At 34.9% G+C, this 15,508-nt stretch overlaps 1 protein-coding gene across 2 annotated transcripts; it reads left to right on the top strand.

Annotated features, from left to right (window-relative positions):
* Positions 1–3,417: 3,417 nt before the first annotated feature.
* LOC131166001 (U-box domain-containing protein 51-like) lies at positions 3,418–7,024 on the top strand. 2 transcript variants are annotated; one of them, XM_058124208.1, is made up of 8 exons: positions 3,418–3,580; positions 3,729–3,937; positions 4,168–4,271; positions 4,412–4,533; positions 4,853–5,038; positions 5,485–5,764; positions 6,287–6,388; positions 6,553–7,024. In XM_058124208.1, exons 2-8 carry the CDS (start codon positions 3,769–3,771, stop codon positions 6,892–6,894), a joined length of 1,305 nt encoding a protein of 434 aa, XP_057980191.1. In that variant the 5' UTR covers positions 3,418–3,580; positions 3,729–3,768; the 3' UTR covers positions 6,895–7,024. The 2 variants fall into 2 exon arrangements, with proteins under 2 accessions (XP_057980191.1, XP_057980190.1); XM_058124207.1 differs by having other exon boundaries at positions 3,435–3,586.
* The last annotated feature ends 8,484 nt before the right edge of the window (positions 7,025–15,508 follow it).

The following is a 15,508-nucleotide window of genomic DNA, read 5'->3' on the forward strand; positions in this document are numbered from 1 at the left end:
TCACATCTGTACTACTCTCCAATTTTCCCTCCATTCTAGCCACACATTTCCTTCTCCACAACCTCCAAACTACTAAACAAGGAATCAAACCCATCAAAGTTCCCAATTGAGAGTATCGGGAAGCCCTATTAAACCACATTTGGACTCTTTCTTTCCAACTTTCGTGCTTAAGGAAAGTTACATCTACCTCCATCGAAACCTTCCTCCATACTTTAGCAGTAAGATCTCCCTTATTCAAAACATGCTCCACATCTTCTAATTGTCTCATCTCACAACAATCACATGCCGAAGCAAGTGATATGCCTACCTTTCTCGCCTTTTCATCAACGCTTAAGCACTTAAAAGCAACTTTCCACATACAGATAACAATTTTATTTGGTAACCATTTGTTCCAAACACACTTTACCCAATCAAACTTTGGAGCTCTAACTCTGATAACATCCTATGCCGACTTTGTATTAAAGCAACCATTCTTTTCCGGGAGCCATAACAGGATGTCTGAAGAGTTTCTGAGTTTTCCAACTCTTTCCATCACTTCTTCTGCTTTATTAAAACCTATAATCCTTTGCAAATTTTCCACATCCCACACATTATTAATAACCAAATCTTTTAATTTGATATGTGAATGTGCACCATCTAAAAATTCTGAAAATATAGGTCCCGAATCCAGAAACTTATCATACCATAATTTTACATCTCCTTCTCTAACATTCCACTTAAATTCACTTAACAATTCAGGAATACATTGCAAAATTTTCCTCCAAAAATAAGAATTTGATCCATATGGCCTGCAAAGAGCAATATGTCCTCCTTTAACATATTTAGCTTTAAAAAATCTAGCTCATAAAGAATTTTGTGTTAATAACTGCCAACCAAACTTCATAAACAACGATCGTTGTACTTCTGAAATGTCCCTTACTCCTATCCCCCCTCCTCCACAAAAACACACAATTTCTTCCAAGCCTTCCATTTCATTTTTTCTTTCCATCCTTAACCACCCCCCCCCCCCCAAAAAAAAATAGGAAAACATACCTTATATCTTTTTTATCACTAGCTTCAGGGCATTTAGAACAGCTTACAGATGTAGTGACATGCTCGAAAGCACATATCTCAACGAAACTAGACGACCTCCTTGAGACAATAGTCTACTTTTCCAACCCTCAATATTCATACTGATTTTTTGAATTAAAGGGTCAAAATGATAGCTCTTCAATTTACCATCCACGATCGGTACTCCCAAATACGTAAAAGGAAATTTACCTTCAATAAGACCAGTTTTTTTTTTGTAGAATTTCTCCCTTCCTCTGAGCACCCAACTTCTTTGAGAAAAAAATAGCTGATTTATCTTTATTCACCCTTTGGCCAGTCCAGCTTTCATACTCCTTGATCACCTCCATTAACTGTCTAACATATTTTTTGACTAGCATTAGCAAATATAATAACATCATTTGCGTACATTAAATGCGATATAATAGGAGCACCACTCGGATGCGCAAATGGTAAAATCCACTTCTCAGTCATCTTTTTTGAATTAATCTAGAAAGAACTTCTTCCATGATGATGAAAATATGCGGGGACAACGGATCCCCCTGCTTCAAACCCCTTTTTGACTTGAAGAAACCCCTATAAGTGCCATTTATCATAACAAAAAATCATGGAGTAGAAATACAATTCTGAATCAACTAACAGAAACAATCTAGAAAACCAAGAGCATGAAAAATCTGATCTACCACCTGCCACTCCACTTGATCATACGCTTTGTTCATGTCAAGTTTTAGCATCATATTACCTCTTCTCACCCGCCTATGTAACAATTTTGTCATCTCTTGAGCAAACGTTTTATTTTAAAAAAATACTCATCCTTTTCACAAAAGCATGTTGCTCAGTGATATTAAATCACCCATCACCAACGATAGCTTGCCAACAAGGATTTTGGAGAAAATTTTATACATTACGTTACAAAGGCTTTTCGGGCGAAATTTATCAAAAGATTGAGGATCCTTTACTTTTGGAATAAGAACTATATAAGAGGAACAAAAATAGCAAGACAATATATCACCTTTGAAGAACGCCCTTACCACTTCCATCACATCATTTTTAATAATCTTCTAGCAAGTAAGATAGAAAGAAGACCCAAAACCATCCGGTCCCGGGCTACTGTCAACAAAAATAGAACAAATAGCTGCATATATCTCCTTCTTGGTTCTTCCTTCAGTTTTTTTATAGAATCCTCAGAAACCACCGATTGGATAATACTGTCTAGATTTGACCTTTGCATTGAACTATTCTGTCCCAAGAATTGCTTAAAATAATTCACAACCTCATCGTGAACCATCTGCATATTTTACAGCACCGATCCATTAGGAAGCACAATTGAATTCACACAAGACTTATGCCTTCTTTGCGCAATCACCGCATGGAAAAATTTTGAATTTTGATCACCATCAGTTAGTCATTTCTTCTTTGCTTGCTGCGCCAGCCTTGTCTCTTCTCTTTTATACCATACCTCCAATTTAGTCTTAGAAATAAAGAATTCTTCTTCAACTGATTCTGAGTACTTTGCCTGTAGTAAATTCTCATATTTTTATACAATTTCCTCCAATTCTTGTATGATATCATCAACACGACCAAAAGTTTATTTATTTCACACCCTAAACCTTTGTTTTAACCTTTTCAATTTACCCGCCAAAAACCTTATATAACAAAAAAAAAAGGTCATTGTAAAAGGTATAAAATAAACAATACATCATATGCTAAAGTTTTTACTCTAAAAGAATAGAATGCATAAGTAATAAATTTTCTCCTACAGGAGATGTCATTTTTGAGGGAGTAAGTGTAAGTGTACGAGTAAAAATGCTCTTTACCCATGCTTCCTCCAATATAAATTCATGCGTAAAACTATAACTTGATTTAAATTGAAATAATCATTCCACAATTTTATATAATTCCGGGCTGTTAAATTATGATAATTCATTTTTTATTAAAAATAAAAAAAGTAAGAATATTTTTTGTAAGCCTGCCATTATTATGGAACAAGGTAATTCATACAAGTTGAAAAACAACTATAGCTTATAGATTCTTTTTAACATTCTTGTTTTTCTTTTTTGAGAGTGGAGAATTTTATTTGAGAAAAAATATTTTTCATTATATTTTCTTTCTGTAGCACTATTAAAATAAAAGCATTCTAAAATAATAAAAATTAAGAAAGAATAAATATTATTAATGTATAGAATATAATTTTTGTTCAGTAATCTTATTTTTTTTATTTTTCTAATTAACCAAATATAATAAAATAAAATTTTTTATTCTTTTTTCTTTCTCTAGTACTTTCTAAATTGTAAACGGACCGTGAGGTGAGCATAACATTTTACTAACCGTGCCACCAAACCAAAACAAAATCCTAGATCTGGAGATGACAGTTGAGATTGATCCTATGGACAAAATCCAATGTTTTGTCCATAGAAACGGGAGCAGAGCTGCTGTCCGTTTCTCACGGCTGTACAGCGGCCGGTTTGTTTCAAAATCACAGCTGCCGGCCAATGATAGGTCGTTCTGTGCCGTAGATCCCCCGGGGCGACGGGTACTTGTAGGATTTTGTTTTTTGTTTTGATTTCTTATGGTTGGGGAAGTAGTTTTGCATTCGTTCTAAATTCTGAAACTGAAATTGGGTTTGTCTTTATTTATCACGATAACCCACCTTCTTGATTTCTTGGAAATTGCTTGTGCAGGAAAAAAAAAAAAAAAAAAAAGAATAGAGAAGGAAGGTAGATGAGGAGTTCTGGGGAAAATAGGGGAAGGAAGTTGATTGCAGTGGCAGTGGACAAGGATAGAGGAAGCCAAAATGCTCTGAAATGGGCTATTGATAATATCACTAAAAATAGGGAAAATCTTATACTTGTCCATGTCAATGCAAAACCACCAACATCTCATATTGCAGGTATCTCCTTCTCATTTGTTCTTCACCCTCCGACCCTTATTTTTTTGTTCTTGTTTTAGAATTATGTTGCGAGGAGAAGAATATGGTAATAGGTTTTTCATATTATGGATTGGAGGTTGATGCTGATATGGGTTATAGAAGAACATCGAACTATTTTGGATCTGTAGCTTGTTATGTCAGTCCAATTCTAGTTACTAGTTAGAATTCTTAATGAATCATCTCTTTTCCAGGTTCATCAGAAACTGGAAACGATGACATCCTCGCCGGAAAAGAGCCCATTAATCCAATCGCGGAACTGTTTTTTCCTTTCCGATGCTACTGTATTCGTAGACAAGTGAGCTCTCACATTGCAACTTCCACATTCCTCTTTTCTATCTTTTAATATTATGAAAGAAAATGCATCAATTACAAGCTCATGTTCGCACTCTCTCCTGACATACTAATTATTGTCTTCTTTTACAATTTTGGTATCAGGTGCAATGTGATGTTGTAGCACTTGAGGACACAAATATAGCAAAAGCATTGATCGAATTCATCTCTGAGCGTAAAATTGAGACTTTGGTACTTGGTGCAACTTCAAGGACAAGCATTTCCAAGTAACTACCACCATACCAATCGAACTAAAAATTACTCGGTTTATTGTGCTTGTACAAAATTTAAATCCTGCAAAATTCCTAGAACATCAAGTCAACAACACAACATAACTGTTTCAAAACATTTTCCTTTGATCAACTTGAGGTCATGCCTTACTTGGAACTTCAATGAGATCTTAACTGACAAAACATTTGTAGTGTGTGTTGGTAGTAGGTGAACACACATAAAAAACATTGGATGCATGTGTAGAAGAAAAAAAGAACTGGTGTTTTCCTGGTTATTTTTTAAAATTAATTTATCTGATTACATGAATGTTTACAGGCTATTCAAGTGTACAGATGTTCCAGGCCAGGTATCAAAATGGGCACCAGAGTTCTGCACTGTGTGTGTCATATCAAAATCAAAGGCCACATCCATAAGAGCTTCCTCCCGTCGACCACCTCTTATGTCAGGCATGGATCAGAGGACACCATTTTCATCACGTATGAATGATGACACAGATTCTATGTGAGCAGTTCCCTTCTTGCTAGTCAATGTTTTATTTTTAGCATTATATAACAACGCAATGTTTTATGCCCTTACTGTGGTTGTTATACTATTATAATTTTCCCATGCCATGTGTAAACTGGAGGCTTTAGCCATGGACATCCAATATCTTTATGGAATTATATGATTCCATATTTAAAAACATGATGTGGGATTGGTATTACAACCAATGCAAAGTAACATCTTGGATTTGAGATGAAAAAGGGACGTGAAGATCCATGACATTGCTGACTTTTTCTCTTTTTCCAATTGAAATGTTTGGCAATCATCTGTGTCATGGTTCTTTTTAATTGTGGTTCAAAATTTTTGCAAATATGAGAGTTTTCTTTTTTATCCTTCTGTTTTTCGCTAAGTGAAGTGTGGGACTCACTTTGAAAACGTTGGACATACATGTCACCCTTCTGTAGAGGAACGGCTGCAGATTACAGATTACCTGATGAGATCTCTGCTCCGGATGTCAGCATGCCATTTATAAGCCCTGACAGGAGAAGCACTGACAGTGCATTCCTTTCCTTCTATGAAAATCTTGGACTGGAGCGGGCTGGACAGCGCTCAGAAGGCTTGAACATGGATGATGATGTTTTTGAGTCAATATGCACTAGATCCAAGTCAGTTGATATGAAGGCTTTGCATGAATTGTCCTCAAATATGGAGGATGTTGGAATAAAATCATGTTTGCCAGACTTGGTAAGTCAGCGTGATGGAATGTTTGCCAGTGTCAAGTTTAGGATTGCAGAATTATTTGAAATTTGTCAACTTAGCCAAAACATTTTTCTAGGAAAGAGTGGAGTGGGAAAACATATGAGTGGAGAAAAATAATATGATACAAGAAAATTGCAGGTTAATGCAACTACTGAGAGCTTTGGTAATTCACAAAAAATTAGCTACAGAACATGATGAAAAGTTTACATGGATAAAAAATGTAACAAATAGCACCTTGTTTTAGCATTGGATGTGTACAGACTATTGCACGGTAACATTTGATAAATGATATATTTGCATAGACTTTGTTTGCCAATTTCTTATGCATGTTTGTAGAGGCAACCGCACACGAAACACACACATATCGTACATTGGGAATCACCTTGGTAACTGAACCCAAACCCAGTCCACACTATAATCAAGCCAGCCTTGGTGCCATATATACAAGTGCACTTGCATAATTGAGTTGCTGCCCCATCACTAACTAACAATCTTTAAATGTTACAGGAAGATGTGGATGAAAAGATTGAGAGGCTAAGTCTGGAGCTTAACCGAATCATAGAGATGTACCATGAAGTCTCCAAAGAAGCCCTTGCAGCACAACAGAAGGTACTGGGGACTTCATTCTGCTTAATATAATTTAGAGAATTGCTGCTGGCATGAAATTTATGGTGGCAAAAAAAAATCTAAATCCATTAAAATTAGTATTCCAAAGTTGGTAAGTTTATGAATCTAACTTTTGGCTTTCAAATGCAAATGCACCTTCATCACAGGCAAGGGAACTCCACAATTGGAAATTGGAAGAAGAACAAAGGCTAAAGGAGGCGCAGTTGGCTGCGGAAGTTGCGTTAGCAACTGCAGAAAAGGAGAAAGCAAAATGTGCAGCTGCAATTGAGGCAGCTGAAGCTGCTCAGAGAATTGCCAAGCTAGAGGCACAAAAGAGAAAGGAAGCAGAAACGAAAGCAGGCAAAGAAACTGAGGAGAAGATGAAGGCGTTGGAGGCTTTAGGCCACTCCAAGATGGTTCTCAAATACCAGCTCATGTTCCATGTCTTGGCTGTGTTGTTTCTTGTTTATTTCAATTTCATAGAAGTGAAGTTCTTTAATTCTATTTAAGGTTAAGACAAATTATACATACTCCTTGAACATAACATTATCTTTTTTTGGTTGTTTCTTGATTATCTTCTATTATGTACTTGTAAATATGGGAGTGAATAAAGAGGGCATAAGGTGATCATTTGAATTATGTATTTTTGAACAGTTTTTTGCCTCATTTTCCTAGTTTAATAAGCACATTTTAGAGCTTGATCCTACGTTTCGAGAGTATAGATTTTTGGACCTTGAATTTGGATTTGTGTGGATTTGAATAGAATCTAATACAAAATTACATTAACTTTATGCCAAATCCACACAAATCATAATTTAAGGCATAAAATCCATGCTCCCAAGCACTAGTTAAGATTTATTGCAACCTAAACTCTGATACCAATTGAAAGTAATGGTATAGTCCTGCGAGGGGGGTGAATTAGGTATTTTAAAATCTCAACCTGCGAAAGCTTGCTTTATTTTAAAACTTATTTATCACGTCCCTTGATTATTTCAATCACCAATGAAAAACTAAGCAACAAAAAGTTCAGAATCCCCAGAGTTTTGACAAGTTCAGGCCTATTAGTCTTTGTAGTGTTATCTATAAAATGTTTTCAAAAATTATTGTTGCAAGGATGATAGGTTTATTGTCTGCATTGATTTCTCCGGAGCAGGGAGCTTCATTCCCAGTAGAAGTATATTTGAAAATATTACATTGGCACAAGAAATGATTCATTCTTTGGATAAGAAGTCTAATGGTGGAAATGTAATGATCAAAGTAGACATAGCGAAGACTTATGATAAGGTCGATTGAGATTTTTTAAACTTGGTTCTGAAAAGTTTTTTATTCTCCCAGAGATTTTTTGGTTTAGTGGCGAAATGTGTTTCCTCTCCTTGGTTCTCCATTATGATGAATGACACTTATAAAGGTTTCTTTAAACCTTCTTGAGGGCTTCACCAAGGAGATCCTCTATCTCCTTATCTGTTTATTATTTTTCAGGAAGTTCTTTCTCAGCTACTAAAGAAAAAATTTATAGAGAATAAGATAGGAGCTTGCTATCATCCTCGTAGGGTGCCTTTGGTATCTCACCTACTCTATGCAGATGACATTCTTATTTTTTCCAATAGTAAGAGAAGTTCTATTCGAATGCTTATCAAGACTCTTAAGAAATATGAGGATTGGTCTGACCAAATGATAAATAAAGACAAGTCAAGTATTTTTTTTTTTTTTTGTCAAAGAAAATTGCTTATGCTCGGAAGCAATCCTTGTTAAGGATGACTGGCTTTGCGGAAGGAGGGTTCCTTACTACATACTTGGGTGCTCTTTTGGTATCGGGTCGTCTTACGGCTCGTATTTTAGAGCCTCTAGTTGCTAAATTGAGGAAAAAGATAGCGAGTTGGAAATTTAAGCTTTTATCTCAAGGGGGCCTTTTAGTTTTAATTAAGCATGTATTATCATCAATGAGGTTTATTAATTGGCAGTAATTGACATTCCTAAGATTGTCTTCAAAAAGTTAAATTCTATGTTATCGAACATTTTTTTGGGGTGGAGTAAATGATAAAAGAAAAAAGAAATGGTGTTCCTGGCCTAATATATGTAAGCCTGTTTGTGTGGGTGGTTTGGGTATTAGGGATTTTGAGGAAGTTAAAAAAATCATTGCATATGAAGTTTGTGTGGAGATTGTTAACTATGGATAATCTGTGGACTCAATTCTTTAAAGCCAAGTATTTGAATAATAGACACCATTTGAGAGAAATAAAGCTAGATAAAGAAACCAAGTTTTGGAAATCGATTGCTCTTGTGATACCTGAAGTATTAGAGCATGTTCATGTTCAAATTAAAGAAGGGTCGGCCTCTTTTTGGTTTGATCGATGGTTAGCCTCCAGTCCCCTTTGTGCTAAGGTTGAGGAAATCAAAAACCATAAGATAAGAACACGAGATTGTTGGGATAAAGATGGGTGGAATGTTGATTTATTAGTGGATCTGTTGGGTGAAGAACAGGCTGAGGAAGTAATGATCTCTGCTATTTCTTGCAAGGAGGGTCCAGATATAGTGATTTCAGAACCTTCAACAGATGGGAAATTTACCGAAGCAAGTGCTTGGGAATTTATAAGGGAGCATAAAGAAGAATTCTTAGTTTCAAAATGGATCTGGCATCCTATGTTCCCAAAACGGGTGTCAATTTGTATATGGAAGTTTTGGTTTGCTTGTCTTTCGATTGATACTCATATTCAAGAAGTAGGTGTTCATATGGCCTCTCGGTGTGATTGTTGTTCAAATGCCAAGATTGAATCTCTAAACCATGTGTTTTGCACGGGATCTTTTGCTCAGGAGGTATGGAAACAAGCAGTAGTGGCATTGGGTGTTAGTTGTATGGCAACGAATACATAGAAAGTCAGAGTTCATTTTTGATTTAGTTGTGCGAGACAGGCCTCACAGTTAGGCATTTTGGTAGGTCTCATACCTAGTCTCATCATTTGGAGACTTTGGACTCGTCGATGTAGAGCCAGGATGGAATCAGTTCATAATGCGATGAGAACTGTGTGGCTTGATATTAAATATTGGTTGAGATCCATTTCGAACAAGTTAACTAAATGTGCACCTGCTTCTTGCATGAATGTTGCAGTTCTTCGTGCTTTGGATATTTAAGTAAAAAATATGAGGGTTCGTTTTCCTCATGTAGTCAGATGGTGTAAACTTGAGATAGATTGGGTTAAGTTGAATGTGGATGGAAGCTGTAGAGGTAACCTAGGTAATTGTGGTGGTGGAGGCGTGATAAGAGATGAAAGAGGATTATTTAAAGTAGCTTTTTCCTTATTACTGGGTTATGGAACCAATAATATGGTTGAATTGAAAGCAATTATTATTAGGATTAATCTGTACAAAGATCTCGGATTTTATCAAGTGGAGATTACCTGTGACTCTGCTTTGTTGGTTCAATGGATTAATTTTGGGAAGTGTTTGGCTTGGAACTTATGGAAATTGTGGGAAGAGCTTGTGCTAGCATTAAGAGGCATACATTACAAAGTGGAACATATTTATAGGGAGGCGAATCAAAGTGCGGATTTCTCTGCCAAGCAGGGTGAATCTGGTATATCTCGATCATATAGTTGCTAGGATGAGCTTCTACAGCACGACAGGGGAATGATTCTATTGGATTTGTTGGGATTTCCTTCCTTGCGCTCGTGATGCTTTGTGCTGGTGTTTGTGAAGGTTGTAGTGGTTGGTTTATTCCTTAAGATTTTTTGGAGTTTTATTTGTTTTCCACTTATAGTTGTTTAGTTCTTATTTATTTGTTTGGTTGTTGGTTATTGGTTTATTGGTTTTGAATTAGTTGGTTAAGTCAATTTTAGATTCTTGGGGTTTGATTTTGTTTTCCCTAAGTCTCAAGGTTGGAACCACGGTATTCCTCCGCTATAAGTGAGGGGTTTTCTAATAAATATAGGAGGTGCCGCCCTCTTTTTCTAAAAAAAAAAAAAAAAAAGCAGCAAACGATATACGAGTGAACAATCCTAAATATAAAATCAAATTACAAGATGTACTATTTTTGCAACATATCTATATTGGTAACAAGATATTTAACCAATCAAATATTCTTCTTGTATTTGAACAATTAATCAATCAATATTAAACAATTTCAGCAGATTAAACCAAGTTTGAATTTTTAGCTTGCAACAAAGTTTGATCTCAATATATATTTTATTCATCCAAAACATCCACAAATCAATCTAAACATTCATACCAATCCCAAATCAATAAACCATTCAAATAGATGAATATCAATATATATATGTGCAAGAAATTAAAGATATAAGGGAAATAAAAACACCAAGATTTTTTTTACAAGGTTCAACAACGTGCTTACATCGTTGCCTCAAGCAACCCGCTGTGAGGATTTCCTTAACTCTCTTCATTCAATAGGTATAGCTACCTCTTTACTTTCAATTGGTGGAGCACCTCTCTCCATTCAATAGGTGGAGATCCCTCTCTAGCAAGAACACCCCTCTTATTAGGTCGATTCTATTCCTGAATCAATCGTTCAAAAACAATTACAGCAACATATTTTTGTACAAGATGTAACTCTCTAAAAAATTGGATTTATACACATTAAATCAATCTAATACTCTAAAAATAAATTTTCTATGAAGCTTAAGAGGTTTGCTAGGTTTTCTGGATTGAAAACTAAGATCTCGAAGTACAAAAACCAGAAAATCAACTTAGCGAAGAAGAATGGCGCACATGAGCTATTAAAGAATAAAATCAATCTATTTTCTTGCTATTAGGTTGCCCTAACATGTTTAGGGTTAGACTTTTTCGAGAGTTATTGCGTACTTCGGTTGCCTGAACCATGTGTTCGGTCGCCCGAACCAATTAAAATTGAATTTTCAAAGTGGCAGTAGCACTTTGGTTGCCTGAACTCTAAGTTTGGTCATCCGAAGCCATTCGATCAACTGAACCTGAGGTTTGGTCGCCCAAACTCCTTAGGAAATTTCAGGTTCAAACACTCTTTAGTATTTAGGACACAATTTTTCTAGAGAACTCCAAATAAGGCAATCTTGGTGTAAAAAGCAAGCTGAGAAAAAATCCCACAACTTTATTGTTGAATATATTTGAATTTGGAAAGATATAGATAGAGAAAATCGCACATCAATGCATTTGTAGAAAAAAGAAGGGGAATTGGAAAATCTTGTTTAGAAGTTTTTTCATTAAAAAAAAATTTAAGCCTTTTGAAATAACTTTTGGCCTTGTAAAAATATTTCCCAAGATATTTGAAAATTCCTAAGGTCCAAATAAGTCCAATTATTTATCCTAAGAGTTTCATAGACAAACATAAGTTTATGAAGTACTTACATGAAACTTATATTACATTACACATGAAATAAAATCTAAGTCTTCATGTCTTGAAGCTTGATCTTCAACGAAACTCTTGCCATTCTTCATTTGGTTTGTTTTCTTCATGACTGTTAAACTTAAATGAAATCCATTGTACTTGTAAGATATAATACCTGTAAATTCACTTCAAAACACAATAAGATACCTTGGTTTGTCATTATCAAAACGAGATTCAGCCTTGTTAGGCCAACAAGACATAGAGTCAATACTGAACTAAAATAATTCCACTAAATCAAAGGATGTGGAAGGACAATCAGTTGGAGGTTAAGATTGCATAGTGTGGATCAAAGAGTAGTTGGTTAATTTAAGGAATACAAGATGGGGAAGTTAGAGATTTTGAGGATCCTTGTCTCTTCATAAAGGAGGTTTTACTAGAAAAGTTCAAGGTTATTGAGTTTGACAAGTACAATGGTATGAGTTGTCCAAAAATCCATCTACAAATGTAAGGAAGATCACACCTTATACAAAAGAATAAAAAATTGCTCATGCACATTTTTCACTAAAGCTTAACTGGACCAACACTTAAATGGTATGCTTTACTAGACAAAAGAAAAGTTAGAAATACAAGATTTAGCTAAAATATTCTTGAGGCAATATAAATTCAATGCTGATATTGCTATAGATCAAATGAATCTTTAGAATATGGAAAATAAAAGTTCAGAACTCTTCAAAAATTATGCACAAAGATGGAGAGAAGTTGCTGCTCAAGTCAATCCACCATTACCTGATACAAAGATGGTAGCACTTTTGTGGGGGCATTGAAAGGGATGTACTATGACAAATTGATTCCCCAAAGTTCATCCAACTTTGCAATAATGGTAGCTATTAGGGAAAGGATTGAACGTGGTCTTAAGTTAGTGAAGCTCATTAATTACACTGCTTTGAAGACAACTGAGCTGAGTATGGCTAAGAAGACTTTTTTTTAAAACGAGAAGGAATGAGAAGTCAGTATGGTATCCTAACGCAAGACACAAAATCAAATTGCAACCCAAGTTGTGTGTACTTATACCACTTAACATGTCATCAACCAACAAACTAATATGCAAAATTTACCAAATACCAACCCAAGCTATAATAATCCTCATTCCAAACCTAAAAGAGAGTTCACTACATTACCAATCCCTCTAGTTGATTTATACCATCAATTAGTGTCTCAAGGGAAATTGTCCTTATACCTTTGAAACCGGGGTAGAATATGAGGTTCCATAATCCTAATGTCTCATGTGAATGTCATATAATGCTTTAGGTCATACCGGTAATGCATGGTTAGGTCTTAAACATAGAGTTCAAGACCTAATTGATGCAAACATTTTTAAATTCTAGCCTATTGGAGATACTTCAAACCCAAACATCGAAACTAACACTTTTCCAGATCATGGAAACACTTCAATTAATGCCTGTGATGTTTGTGAGGTCCATGGTATAAATCAAGCCATATCATCCATCACCATCATTTATACACTAGTATACACACAATATCATATACCATCTCCACCCAATGTTGAATCTATAACCATTAAGCCACCTATGCCATTCCTATATTCTTCCAATCAAGTTGTGCCTTTGAAGTATAAAGCAGAAATAATGAACTCTAATAATGAGGCCAATGTAGCCAATTTGTCTGGTGTTGGTAGAATAACAAGAAGTGGATGTTGTTACACTTCGAAAGAACTAGAAATAAAAAGGAAAGGTAAAGACAAAGCTGGTTAGGAGAAAGAGAAAGAACTTGATAAAGAAAAGTGTAAGGAAGTTTGTGATGAAGAGGTGGAAAAGTTTTTAAAACAACTCAAAATTAGTGACCACATCATTGTGAACAGATGAATAAGACTCCAGCTAAAATTTGTGTACTTGACTTGCTCACAACTTCTGAAGGACTTATAAATGTTTTACTAAAGGTTTTGAAAAAGGCTCATGTGCCACAAAATGTAACAATTGAACAATTTTAGGACTTGGAAAATTATATATTGATAGCCAACAATATAACATAAAATGATGATGAAATTTTGGCTAAAAGAAAAGGTCATGTGAGTCATTTGCATATAACAATGAATCATGGTTAGATGATCATACCAAGGGTGTTAGTTGACTACGGATAAGCTTTGAATGTGTGTTTACATGCTACACTTGTGAAGTTGGGCATTGAAAAATCATCAAGAAGGAAAAGTATTTTGACAGTAAAAGCTTTTAATAGAACCATGAAGGAAATTATGGGAGGATTTAAAGATAGATATTGGTCCTTGTATCTTCGAGATAGTATTCCAATTGTTAGAAATTGAACCTTTATTCAGCCTGTTATTGGGAAGGGCGTGGATCCATATAGGTAGGGTAATGCAATCATTGTTGCATCAAAAGTTAAAGCTCATTTATAAAGATCACCTAATTAATCTGAAAGGTGAAGAAAGCATTGGAACAATTAAACCATGTTTGGTGTCTTACATTGGAGTTGCAAGTTCCGCAACATATATTGTCTTTTTAACATGGAAAAAATAATGTCTTCAAATTTTGGAGGAGAAAATGTTTTGGTTCTTGAACCAAAGTTTGCAAAAGTTAATATGATGATTGCAAGGCATATATTGAAGTAAGAATATTAATTTGGGAAAGTATTTGGGAAACATTTTCAATGAATAATCAAACCAATTGTGTTAAGGAGTCATAAAGATACTTTTGGATTGGGTTTCTGACCAACTAAGATGGGAAAAACTGAAACATTTATTTATTTCAATAAAAAAGATTGGCTATAATTGAAGGAAGGTCCCTACATGCTAGTTATTCTCCACATTCAATTCATTTTCCAAAGCCATTGTGTTTGATGCATCATGGATTAGAGATAGTTTTCAAGGACATCAATCTTGTCTAGTTATTTTGAAGACAAGATATCTAACAACATGGTTGATTAAAAGAGGTATCAACTGGATGTTTCTAGATTTGCACCAGGGTAACTTGATAATTGGACTATTGAGGTCCTGCCTATGTATGAATAATTTTTTGAATAAAATTTATCTTGGTTTGATCTGTGGCTAAAGATAGATAATTCATTAACATGCTTATATTTTATTTTATCCTTGTTTTCTTGCTTTAGCTCTTTAGAGTTAGTTTATTTTATGCCTACAAAAAACGTATCCTGAGCCTTGAGAACATTGTTGATTATAATAAAAATGCTTTGCAAAACCATAGTGGAGGAGATAAGGAGTTAAAACCATTAGAGGAGCTTTTGAGGATGTTGGAGCATAAAGAAAAGCAAATTAAGCCACATATAGAGGGTAATGAAGTTGTGAATTTGGGAGCAAATTCTGCCCCATAGGAAGTGAAAATTAGTATTTTAATGAATCCGCAAGTAAGATAGGAAGTATTTAATTTTCTTCATGAATACAAGGATATATTTGCTTGTCTTATCAAGATATGCCTAGTTTCGACATAGCTATGGCGATCTTTAAGATACTACTTTGGCCTAATTTCAAGCTTATGAAACAAAATCTCATAAGAATATGTCCAAAAATGACAAGTGAAAATCAAAGAGGAGGTTAAGAAGAAATCTAATACAATAGTTTTAGACGTATGCAACTATTTGAAATAGGTAGCTAATATTGTTCTAGTTCCTAAGAAGGGGTGAAATGAGAATGTGTGTTGGTTAATGGATGGCTAATATTGTTCCAATTCATTCATGGATGGCTTCTCAAGATACAACCAGATCAAGATGGCAAAAGAAGATAAGGCAAAAACCAAATTCATTACTCAATGGGGCATGTTCTG

The sequence above is a fragment of the Malania oleifera genome, chromosome 10 (assembly GCF_029873635.1).
Source record: "Malania oleifera isolate guangnan ecotype guangnan chromosome 10, ASM2987363v1, whole genome shotgun sequence".
Taxonomy (NCBI): Eukaryota; Viridiplantae; Streptophyta; class Magnoliopsida; order Santalales; family Ximeniaceae; genus Malania; species Malania oleifera.